This window comes from Penaeus vannamei, unplaced genomic scaffold, assembly GCF_042767895.1.
Source record: "Penaeus vannamei isolate JL-2024 unplaced genomic scaffold, ASM4276789v1 unanchor594, whole genome shotgun sequence".
Taxonomy (NCBI): Eukaryota; Metazoa; Arthropoda; class Malacostraca; order Decapoda; family Penaeidae; genus Penaeus; species Penaeus vannamei.
In genome coordinates this window covers 32,501-45,000 of record NW_027213598.1, presented here as the reverse complement: position 1 = coordinate 45,000, position 12,500 = coordinate 32,501, and the positions used below count along the sequence as shown (strand labels likewise).

Below are 12,500 nucleotides of genomic sequence, written 5' to 3'. Positions count from 1 at the left end.
TCCATTGCAATTGCGCTAATCTTTTCTTAACGATCAGTTGCATCGGAAAACCAAAAAAAAAAAAACCTTTTCAACCTTTCTTACAGTTGTTTCCCCTTCCTCCATCTTATCCTTTTCGCGTCTTGTAATGTTTCCCCTTTTATTTCCTTATTGTTTATACCAAATGCATAACAATGAAGTGTACATATATATATATATATATATATATATATATATATATATATATATATATATATATATATATATATATATATATATATAAAAGTATCACGTATTTGTAACTGTGTCGGTTACAGTCACGTGACCCCCTGCGCGCGTGTTCGGAAAACTGCCTTTGTGTGATGTATTTTCAGGTGTTTTGACATTACCATAAATATCATTTTCTCTCATGGGTACCTAGGCAACAGAATAATGATATTATCGTCATTGTAAATAGCGCAGTGAAATGTGAACGTCATTAACATCAGAGTGATTTAAAAATATTACTACATCAGGACGATAAAATGCTGTGTTTATTAGTTCGGATTTTAGGGTGAATGCTTCTGTACTAAGATATATAATACTAAAAATTAAAAGAGAGAAACGAAAAAAAAAATAAAAGAGGAAAATAAGAAAAGAAACAAAAGGAAAAAGAACAGAAGAAAAAAGAAAAAGAAATAAATAAAGAAAATGTGAGAAAAAAAAATATCACACACACACACACACACACACACACACACACACACACACACACACACACACACACACACACATATATATATATATATATATATATATATATATATATATATATATATGAAAGGAAAATGTCATTCTGGGTGACGAATGGTGGCGTCAATATATTGGAACGCGATACACCAGCCGGCCTTTTAATATATATGATTATTATTGTCCATTCACTCGTTCCTTTTCCATGGGGAGGGGGGGGGAGGGCGGGGGCGCAGGGAGCTACTCTCGTATTCGATTAAGGCAATTAGTTTTAGTAACCAGAATGAGTCATTATTTGTATTATTAGCACTACTGTTATTATCATTGTTATAATTTTCTCGAGCAGTATTACAACATTATAGCCATTAGAGTCATGATAACTGTTTATCTTCATTCAGAGTATCATTATTATTGGCATTGTTATCACCATCAATCATTATTTTTCATTATCATTATAATTGTTATCATTACTATAATTATCATCATCATTATCATTGCTATCATTATTGTTATTAACCATAATCATCATCACTATCATTATTATTGTAAATTATTTCTATCATCACTATTATCATCATCATTATCATTACAATCATTATTATCATTGTTGTTCTCAGTCATTACTATGATTATCATCACTATCATTATCATTATTGTTGTCATTATTATTGTAAATTATTTCCATCATCACTCTTATCATAAATTTATCACAATCATCATTATCATCATCATTATCATTATTGTTCTTATTATTATTATTACTATAACTATCATCACCATCATTATCATTGTTACTCTCATTATCATTATTACAACCATCATTATCATTGCTATTCTCATTATCATTATTACAGCCATCATTATCATTGTTATTCTCATTATCATTACTATAACTATCATCACCACCATCATCATTATTGTTGTAAATCATTTCTCTCATCACTCTTATCACCCTAATTACCACTACAATCATCATCATCATTATCATCACCATCACTGCGATCGTTAAACGAAGCCTTTTTTCCTCATATCTCTCCAGGCCGGCCATGTCGCGCATCACGTGGCGCATCTCCTCTCTGCCGCGCTCCGTCAGGCGGTGTTCGCTCGCCCACGTCCTGCTTCTGTGTCTGCTCGGTTGGTGCCCTGCCTGCCTTCCGAGTCTGATTCTATATGTGTGTGTTTGTGTATATATATACATAGATACACACACATATATATATATACATATATATATACATATTTATGTACATACATACAGTATATATGTAGATATATATATATATGTGTGTGTGTGTGTGTGTGTGTGTGTGTGTGTGTGTGTGTGTGTGTATACATTTATATATGGGGGGGTTGTGTTTACATATATGAATACACACACAGACACGTACACATATACACAATGTATACATATATATGTGTGTTTTTATACATACATATGCATTCATATATATATATATATATATATATATATATATATATATATATATATATATATGTATGTATGTATGTATATATATAGTATAAATGTATAAATATATATATATGTATATATATATAGTATAAATGTATAAATATATATGTATATAAATAAATATATATATATATATATATACATATATACAGGTGTGTGTATGTGCGTGTGTGTGTGTGCGAGCGAGCACTCATATGTGAGTGTATATGTGTGTGTGTTCGTGTGTATATATATGTATATGTATATATATGTACGTATATATATATATATGTATGTATGTATGTATGAGTGTGTGTGGTAGAAAAACCCACAATGCACAAACTAGACTTATTGAAGTCTGTGTGAGTCGTTTGTGTGTGTGTGTGTTTGTGTGTATGCACATGCGCTCGCGCATGTGTATGTGTGTTTAGATTATATAAAACATACATATAAAAAGGAGAGATAATTTTTTTTTATTATTTCTAATGGAAGATATCTGTCAGCATTACAACCATCAATACTAACCCCCTTATTGTAGAGACGCTAGTATGAAATAACGGTCAAACTATGTAGTAAACGCTCCATCTTTTCTCCTGGTCAATGGGCAGGGTCAACAGTGTGCGCAATACTGACTCGCGAAGGCCTAGGCAGAATATTAAGAACTTTGCAACAGCAGGATTCCGATTTTGGTGAGTACCAGGATCCTGGGGCAGTAGGAGGAGGAGTGGAAGGAAGGAAGGAATGAGGAATGAAGAAGTGGGATGCATGGGAATGAGGGGGTGGGAATGAGGGCCCTAATACTCTGGCACTTTTTTCCGTTAAAAGTTTCTCTGACGTTAGCACTTTTTCCGTCAAAAGACCCTATCACACTAGCACTTTTCCCACCAAATGCCCTATCACATTGGCACTCCATTCCGTTAGAATACCCTATGGCAGCTCTTTTTCCGTCAAAGAACCCTATCCCACTAGCACCTTTCTTCGTCAAAAGGCCTTATCACACTAGCACTTCTTTCCGTTAAAAGTCTCGATTGCACTAGCACCTTTCTCCGTTAATTTTTGCGTTTCTGTCTGAATTTGAATCTTTGACCGTTACCGTCAGACTAATATCCGTCTTGATCTTGTGACACGGATAATCTATCTATACAACTAGAATGGTTTTTATTGGCAAATTAGATAGAATCAGTTTATGTAAATCTAAGTAAATGATCTAGAACACATCTCTACATAATATACATAATCATATTTCTTTAACATAGCTTGGATGGTGCTAAAATTGCTAATATGGGCAATGATAGGGTCAGCCCATTAGCATACGGATAGTTCACACTAAAACTAAAAAAAATAATGGAGAAAGTGATAGTGTTATAGGGAAGAGGTGGGATAGGGTTATATGTAGGTTATTTCATCACATACAGGTAAATACGGTTAAGATTATTGACTTTTAGGCTAGAGGTGTAGGTGTATAATTAATTTTCTTAATTGGATTCTTTGCAACGGAAGAACACGCCAAGTGTTGCGAGTTAGGATTTGCTTGTGTGTTGCTTTTTGTCTGGTTTTGTGGACAGAAGTCAATAGAAATTTTCTTTTTTATCCAGTTCTCTCTCTCTCTCTCTCTCTCTCTCTCTCTCTCTCTCTCTCTCCTCTCTCTCTCTCCTCTCTCTCTCTCTCCTCTCTCTCTCTCTCTCTCTCTCTCTCTCTCTCTCTCTCTCTCTCTCTCTCTCTCTCTCTCTCTCTCTCTCTCTCTCTCTCTCTCTCTCTCTCTCTCTCTCTCTCTCTCTCTCTTTCACACTCTCTCATGCGGACGGAATCCTCAGAAACTACAAACTTTAATTAATTTCTAAACTTGCATTTCCTCCTCCCGCGTTCCTCACTGGATAATGTGAGCAAAAAATCTAATTAAAATGCGATTTTTTAAATATATATTTTGATAGGTTGTTTTGAATGTGGTATTGGTGCAGATATCCTAAAATCTAAAGGGAAGAGGTGCAAGTATGTGTGTGTGTGTTTGTGCTTGTGTGTGTGCTTGTGCTTCTGTGTGTATGTATGTGTGTGCGTGCGTGTTTGTGTCTGTTTGATTGTGTGTGAATTATAACCATCTATCTGTGTGAATTATAACCATCTATCTGTGTGAATTATAACCATCTATCTGTGTGAATTATAACCATCTATCTGTGTGAATTATAACCATCTATCTGTGTGAATTATAACCATCTATCTGTGTGAATTATAACCATCTATCTGTGTGAATTATAACCATCTATCTGTGTGAATTATAACCATCTATCTGTGTGAATTATAACTATCCCCGTCTGTCCTCCTCAGGGTTGGCAGGAGCGAAGTACGAGCCCACCTGGGACTCTCTGGACTCGCGCCCGCTGCCCGCCTGGTACGACGCGGCCAAGGTGGGCATCTTCATCCACTGGGGCGTCTTCTCCGTGCCCTCCTTCGGCTCCGAGTGGTTCTGGAAATACTGGCATGGTAAGTCAAAGATGTCCTTTAAGCGATGTAACACTTCCTCGAATTTCAAAGGCACTCTGATATCAAACTTCGCTTATTGTTTTTGAAAATCTTCAGATGGTAAAGGGAAGTACGTAGAGTTCATGGAGAGGAACTACCGGCCGGGGTTCACGTACGCGGACTTCGCCCCGGAGTTCACGGCCGAGTTCTTCGAGCCCGAGGAGTGGGCGAGCGTGTTCAACGCCTCGGGCGCTCGCTACGTCGTCCTCACCAGCAAGCACCACGAGGGCTTCACCCTGTGGCCCTCGCGCTACTCCTGGAACTGGAACAGCCTCGACGTCGGGCCCAAGAGGGACCTCGTAGGTTGGTCGATCGCCAGTCACTGTCGGAGGAGGATGGAAAGTCTCCTGTTTTGAACTAGAATATTTTCAAAAGCTTATACATCCCAGGTGCATTTACTTTAAAGAAGGGTTGGAATGGTAAGGGCGTAGATTGGTTAAATTTATCATTATTTATGACAGTAGTGAATTCCGGACGCCCATCACCGTAAAGCTAGGACGGGTGAGAGACCACCTCCCCGAACCCCGCGGCAGTCAGTTCTCGTCTCTTGACCTCGTCCTCCTCCTCAGGTGACCTCGCCCAAGCCATCAGGACCAAGACGCCGCACATCCACTTCGGCCTGTACCACTCCAAGTACGAGTGGTTCAACGCCATGTACCTCGAGGACAAGGCGAGGGGCTTCGAGACGCAGGACTTTGTCAAGGCGAAGACCCTCCCCGAACTCTACGAGCTGGTGAGTCATTCCTGTTAAAGCCGATACTTGTAAGCCATAATTACTTGATAAGATTCTCGTTGATATGCTCTTGATAATGAGCCTTTCCTACCTAATGATTAATGAATACCACGTGTAAAATGTTCCCTCGCATATTAATGCAATTAATGTATGATAATTTCGAGTCTTCGAATCAATAATGATACAGTTATAACGACCGTTGCCATTTCCATCTTTCGAACCTAAGCATATGATCTCTTCGACCAAACTTATTCGAAAGCCTTTGAAATTATATAGAGAAAAATATGCCATATGTTGTACTGAACAATCTACCTTCTTCCATGTACATTTCTACTAGGAATAATACCAACATGCCGTCCATCTTTATAGAATACAAAACCAACATAGAGCCTCCAAGTAATTTTGTTAATAAGACCTGATATTAATCAAGGTCCATAAAAAATCAAACAAATCTAGAGAGTACATGCAACATCAAATTGAATCTCTTCAACATTAATCAGAGAAAACATATCAAGCCCGTGTGTGTGTGAAGTTTCGTTATTTTGTTATATGAAATTGAAAGATGTTTATAATTCATTAATTCATGCTAATGAATGAAATATATTTCTCTCCGTGTGAATCAAATAGATATATACAGAAATATACTTTTCACCATTTCAAATTACGAAGCATACAACACCAACTCGCTCCCAGTCGAATCTAACCAATAATAAGCGAACCAAGACCTTTTGATCCCTTGTCTTACAGGTGAACACCTACGAGCCTGAAATCGTGTGGTCTGACGGCGACTGGGAAGCCCCCGACTCGTACTGGGACTCGACTCACTTCCTGGCCTGGCTCTTCAACGAGTCTCCGGTGAAGGACAACGTGGTGGTGAACGACAGGTGGGGCAAAGGTGTCGTGTGCAACCATGGTTCCTACTATACCTGCAGCGACCGATATAATCCAGGTATTTTCGGGTCCGTTTGTGTAAAAAGTTTCGTTATTTTGTTATATGTAATTAAATCTATGTTTATAAATATGTTTTTTTATGCGAATTAATGAAATATATTTCTCTTCGTGTGAACCAATTAGAAATATAGTTACATAATTTTCTATGAAATATTTTACAAACACGTATTTTCTGAAATGAGCCATTCGCGGCAGGCACGCTTCAGCACCACAAGTGGGAGAACTGCCTGACGCTGGACAAGGTTTCCTGGGGTTTCCGCCGAGAAGCCCCCCTTCGAGACTACCTCACCATCCAGGAACTCCTCGCCACCTTGGCAGAAACCATCAGCTGTGGAGGTAGAGCTCAGGAGAGTGTTCTGTGTGGTTGCCATTTTTTTAATTAATCACGTACACACTTGAAGCTCTGCATCAGGAAGCGTTTGTCTCTTGTGATTTTGATAGAATTCTAGTCTTGTTTTTAAAAAAACATTGGTTAATACACTTTGTTGAAATCAATGGCGTTATTTTGAATCTTGTAAATTAAGAATATCCAAGAATAGGGTGAATAAAAGCGTTTCTCATATAGATATTATAGAATAACTAAACAGAGTAAGCCATTTTCTTCTCTCACAAACTTGGCGATTCGTACACTACGAGCGTATTTCGTCTTATTATCACACATTTTTGGGAACAGCTACAACCCATATACACTAGAAAAAATAACCTCAATAAATTTAGAATTATGGAGCCACCGCGTCCCCCTTTCAAAGGCAACTTTCTCGTCAACATCGGCCCCACGCACGACGGCCACCTTCCCGCCATCATGGAGGAGCGACTTCGGCAACTCGGCTCGTGGCTCGACGTCAATGGCCAGGCTGTGTACGAGTCTACTCCGTGGACGCACCAAAGCGACGCTGTGACGCCGGGAGTGTGGTAAGCTATGGCGGTCTATAGAAGTACAGGTCTCGTCACTTCGGAATTCTGTATAAAGGTCTGTATAAGTACAATCGCTGATAATCATCGCCTGTAAAATTTGTCCAATATGCAAATCGTTCAACGTGCCGGCATCTAAAATTGCTTAAGTATTTGCTCATTTGTTACCGTTTTCTATTATCTCCTTCTCACCCAGTCTACTCCTATTGACGACATAGGCCTTATCACCCAAAGCTGCGCAGAACTCCGAGGTGACGAGTCCTGTACTTATATAGACCTTATTCCGCACAGCTTTGGGTGATAAGGCCTATGACGTCACGTGGCGTGGTGAGAGCGGGGGAGGGGGGATTCGAGAATGATAGGGTGGGAAGGAGATCATAGAAAACGGTAGCAAATGAACAAATAAGTAATTTTAGACCTTGAGCTATGGTGCATGGTCGCGACAGTGGAAGACTGATGCTGCCCTTTGTGTTTACGCGTGTGTGTCCAGACATCTTAGAATAGATGAAATAAGATGATAATAATAATAATAATTTCAATATCAAATTCTTCAAAAAATAAATAAGAAGACCGCTTCCTTCCCCCAAAAGGTACACAGCAAAAGGCGACGATGTCTACGCCTTTGTGCTGCGGTGGCCTGAGGACGGGGCGGTCACACTGGGCTCCGTCCTGCCGACCTCGCGCACCAAGGCCTACATGCTGGGACACGTCGAGAAGGTGAAGCCACTGCAGGTGAGCTCTGCTGGGTATTTTAGGGAAGCTCTGTTTATCTCTCTCTCTCTCTCTCTCTGTCTGTCTGTCTCTCTCTGTCTGTCTGTCTCTCTCTCTCCCTTTTTCTCCCTCCCTCTCTCTCTCTCTCTCTCTCTCTCTCTCTCTCTCTCTCTCTCTCTCTCTCTCTCTCTCTCTCTCTGTCTCTCTGTCTGTCTGTCTCTCTCTGTCTGTCTTTCTGTCTGTCTGTCTGTCTGTCTCTCTCTCTCTCTCTCTCTCTCTCTCTCTCTCTCTCTCTCTCTCTCTCTCTCTCTCTCTCTCTCTCTCTCTCTCTCTCTCTCTCTCTCTCTCTTATTTATTATTTACTTTTTATTTTTGATATTTTGAACTGATAGAATTGCGCAGAGTCGTACATGTACCAAGTATTTTTTTTTACTTTTCTGGGCAGAGAAAATATAACATACAATAAGTATCCCTCCCACATGCAACATATCAGTCTCCTTTTGCAACACCCTGTTTCCTTCTCGACAGTTCACCAAAACAGAAAAAGGTCAGCTGACGGTGATGCTGCCACTGATGCACCAGGTCAGAGGTCAGTGGGCTTGGGTCCTGCTGCTCTCTGACGTCATGGCAGCCTAGGTCGACTTGGGTCACGACCTCGCTCGGCGCCACGTGTTCATCGAGTTTATCAGTATTAGTGGTGGTGTCATTAATATTATCTTTATTGTTATTATCTTTAATATCATTGTTAGTTTTGTTATCATGAGTATTATTGTTATTGTTATTATTATAAATTATTTATTATTTTGATGTTATAGGTGTTATCATTATTGTAATATATCACGTTAATATTATTATTATTACATTCATTAGTGTTATTGCTTTTGTTGTTATAATAATTAGCCTTGGTATTATTATCGTTATTATTATGATATTGTTATTATTTTAGTCATTCTTAGTATTATGATTTTCATTGTTGTTAGTGCAATTATTATTTTTATCATCATTCTCATCGTCATTATTATTTTGTTATTATAATGATTGTTACAGTGATGCCTATAAATATTATTATTGCTGTTGTTATTAATATCTTTATTGTTGTTTATTATTATTGTTATTGTCATCATTAATATTATTTTTGTTATTGTTTTTATGATTAATGTTATATCATTAATATTATTATTATCATAATTGTTATTGTTATGATTATCATCATTATCATCATTATTGTTATTATTCCCATTGTTATTATTATCATCATTATAAATATTATTAATATTGTTGTTATTCTCATTATCATTATCAATATTGTTATTTTTATTATTATTATTATTATTATTATTATTATTATTATTATTATTATTATTATTATTATTATTATTATTGTTATTATGATTATTATTATTATTATTATTATTATTATTATTATTATCATTATTATTATCAATATTATCATCATTACTACTACTACTACTACTATTATTATTATTATTATTATTATTATTGTTATCATTATTACTATTATTATAATTGTGATTATCGTTATTGCTGTTGCTATTATTATTATTATCATTATCATTATAATCTTTATTACTATCATCATTATTGTTGTTATTATTATTATTACTTTTATTATTATATTATTGCTATTATTATTATCATATTTTTATTGTCATGATTATCATTATTATTATCACTATTATCATCATCATCATTATTGTTATTTTCATTATTTTCATGATGATGATCTTCATCATTATCATTATCTATTACCATTTTTATTGATTTCATTATTATCATGATGATGATCCTCATTAATATAATGATTTATTACCCTTATCATTATTATCATTACCATGGCTGCCACTATTGCTATTATTTACATTAACAAGACTTAAATTTACCATTATTGCTAATATCACCATAGTAACCGGTATGTTTGATGCCATTAATGCCATTAAAGCAATGTCCATGATAATTATCGTCTGTTTTATTGATAATATTCTTCTTATTAAAGTCCTTATCATCTTTATCATTACTTTTGGTATTCTTATGCCTACTCTTTTTTAAATGGATATTAAGATTTTGTGTTGTAGCTATAGTTATTATAATAATAGTATGATAGTAATAGTAATGATGATAATGATGATGATAATAGTAATAATGGTGATAATTTTGATAGTAGTGATATTCATGGTAGTAATAATAATAGGAAGAATAATGATAATTATAATAATAAAGATAACAACAGTAATGATAATGATGATAATGATAAGACTAAGAAGAATAAGACTAAAAAGGAATGATAATGATGAGAATAATAATGATAAGGATGATGGTAATAATGATGATAATGATAGTCATGATAATGATTATAATGATGATGATGATAATAAAACTAACAATAATAAAGGTGGTTTTGATGATGATGGTGATAATAATAAAAGTAATGATAATGATAGCAATAATAATGATGATAATAATAATAATAATAATAATAATAATAATAATAATAATAATAATAATAATTACAATAATAGTGACAATAATAATGATGATGATAGTGAGAACAATGATGATAATGGGCATAATAATAATAATGATGATGGTAATGATAATTATAAGATAATAATGATGATAACTAACAAATAGTAGTAATGATTATTATCATTTTAATCATAATAGTAATAGTAATAATGATGATAGTAATAACAGTAGTAGTAGTAGTAATAATAATAATAATAATAATAATAATAACAATAATAATAATAATGATAATAACAATTATGATTATCATTATTGTTATCCTTATTATTACTATAACGATCAGGACATAATATACCATGTCTGATATATTATCGTCATTGCCAATATCCTCATGATTACTATTACCATAATAATGATTTTTTTTATATTTTCTGCATGTTACTCCACCGCCTTTTTCTGGTTGCATGCAGACTTTCCGTTGCAAGAGAACAGTGTATCAGCAGAATGGTTCATAATTTCCTGTATTTGTGTGTGTGTGTGTGTGGTTGATGGTCATAAGAGTGATCTTTTGGTTAATTTCTTGCAGGTAAAGAATGTGTAAATAGTAGTATTGTTTTGTATTTTTTTTTTTTTTTTTTAGTTTCTCTCTCTCTTTTTCTTTCTTCCTGTCTTTCTTGTTCTCTCTCTCTCTCTTTTCTTTCTTGTTCTCTCTCTCTCTCTCTCTCTTTCTTGTTCTCTCTCTCTCTCTCTCTCTCTCTCTCTCTCTCTCTCTCTCTCTCTCTCTCTCTCTCTCCCTCTCTCTCTCTCTCTCTCTCTCTCTCTCTCTCTCTCTCTATCCCTCTATTCCTCTTTCCCTCTCTCCATCTCTCCCTCTATCCATCTCTCCCTCTCCCGCTCTCCCGCTCTCCCTCTCTCCCGCTCTCGTGATATTTTTGTTTTGATTCTTAATGAGTATCGTGTGCTTCAATATTTATTTTTCAATTAAATGTGTGAATCACCAATTAATTTTCTTCTGATACTCCCTAAAAAGAGGAAATTAACTGTCACAAAAAATCCTAGTTCTATTAACGAAAAAGGAAAAATTAAAGCTAAGATGTTCATCTGAAGGTGGTGTTCAATGAACACCTGTTCAAAATGACGTCATAAATACGCGAAAAACGTGCCTAAAATATTTGGAATCAGTTATATTGATTTCCCCCCTTTAGAAGTACAAAAGAAATACTATAAACATAAAAAAAAATTAGACCCGTAAGATACTTAACCTTATTAGCGTTTTATAATACATAAATATCTTTCCTTACAACATACCAAGCTTATGGCATGAACATTGGCATTCCACAAGTGTATCCACGTCAACACACTCCAGAATCGCGGCAAAAGCAGTGAAATTATTATAAAAAATGTAGAAAGCCCTTGATATGAGAATAGGCCTACCGCGACGACGATACGAACGAAAAATTTCATAATCAGTTCGATATTTAATCCTACGAATATTTCATCTGAACATGCTACAACTAAAAGAAATGTCTGAATGAGATTATATTTACTTATTATTGTCCTAGAAGTCGACCACAGCTCGTTTTGGAATGGCAATTTTTTTTCTTGGTTCTGAGATTGACCAGAGTTCCTTTATTATAAATAACTATTAAATGACAAGACAAAGATTTAATTGACGGTTTAAGTTATATCTTATTCTAGGCTTTTCTTTAATGGGGTCAGTACATAGGTAATATTTTCTGCCTTTGCCCATTTTTAATAACAACGATTAAAAAGAAAATAACATATATATTATTTGTTTTCATGGAAAGCAAACTGAAATGATGTAAACTCTGGCAAAACAGAGGATTTTGTACATACATCACAATCATCTTACATAATGGGTTATAAGTGTGTGTGTGTGTGTGTTTAGTTGTGAGTAAATACTAAATTCTTAAATCCTTATATGGTGGTCTCTTTATTAGCTTTTTTTTTTTTTTTTGTCTTCATGTGTCTCTATAACTGTCACGCATGTCTTCATTCGAACAACTGTTTAGT

General features: G+C 35.3%; 1 protein-coding gene across 4 annotated transcripts in view; it reads left to right on the top strand.

Moving 5' to 3' along the window:
- Positions 1 to 10,011, top strand: part of LOC113812444 (alpha-L-fucosidase) — a 10,938-nt gene extending 927 nt beyond the window's left edge. For 2 of the 4 annotated variants that reach the window (XM_027364330.2, XM_070119733.1), the window contains exons 2-11: positions 1,748 to 1,842; positions 2,767 to 2,847; positions 4,481 to 4,636; positions 4,733 to 4,978; positions 5,245 to 5,408; positions 6,156 to 6,357; positions 6,555 to 6,695; positions 7,109 to 7,271; positions 7,862 to 8,003; positions 8,511 to 10,011. In XM_027364330.2, coding sequence (XP_027220131.2) covers positions 1,755 to 1,842; positions 2,767 to 2,847; positions 4,481 to 4,636; positions 4,733 to 4,978; positions 5,245 to 5,408; positions 6,156 to 6,357; positions 6,555 to 6,695; positions 7,109 to 7,271; positions 7,862 to 8,003; positions 8,511 to 8,618 — 1,491 coding nt within the window. In that variant the 5' untranslated portion in view covers positions 1,748 to 1,754 and the 3' untranslated portion in view covers positions 8,619 to 10,011. The remainder of the gene's footprint in view (positions 1 to 1,747; positions 1,843 to 2,766; positions 2,848 to 4,480; positions 4,637 to 4,732; positions 4,979 to 5,244; positions 5,409 to 6,155; positions 6,358 to 6,554; positions 6,696 to 7,108; positions 7,272 to 7,861; positions 8,004 to 8,510) is intronic. The other 2 variants (XM_027364331.2, XM_070119734.1) reach the window with 1 other exon arrangement.
- Positions 10,012 to 12,500: the final 2,489 nt, after the last annotated feature.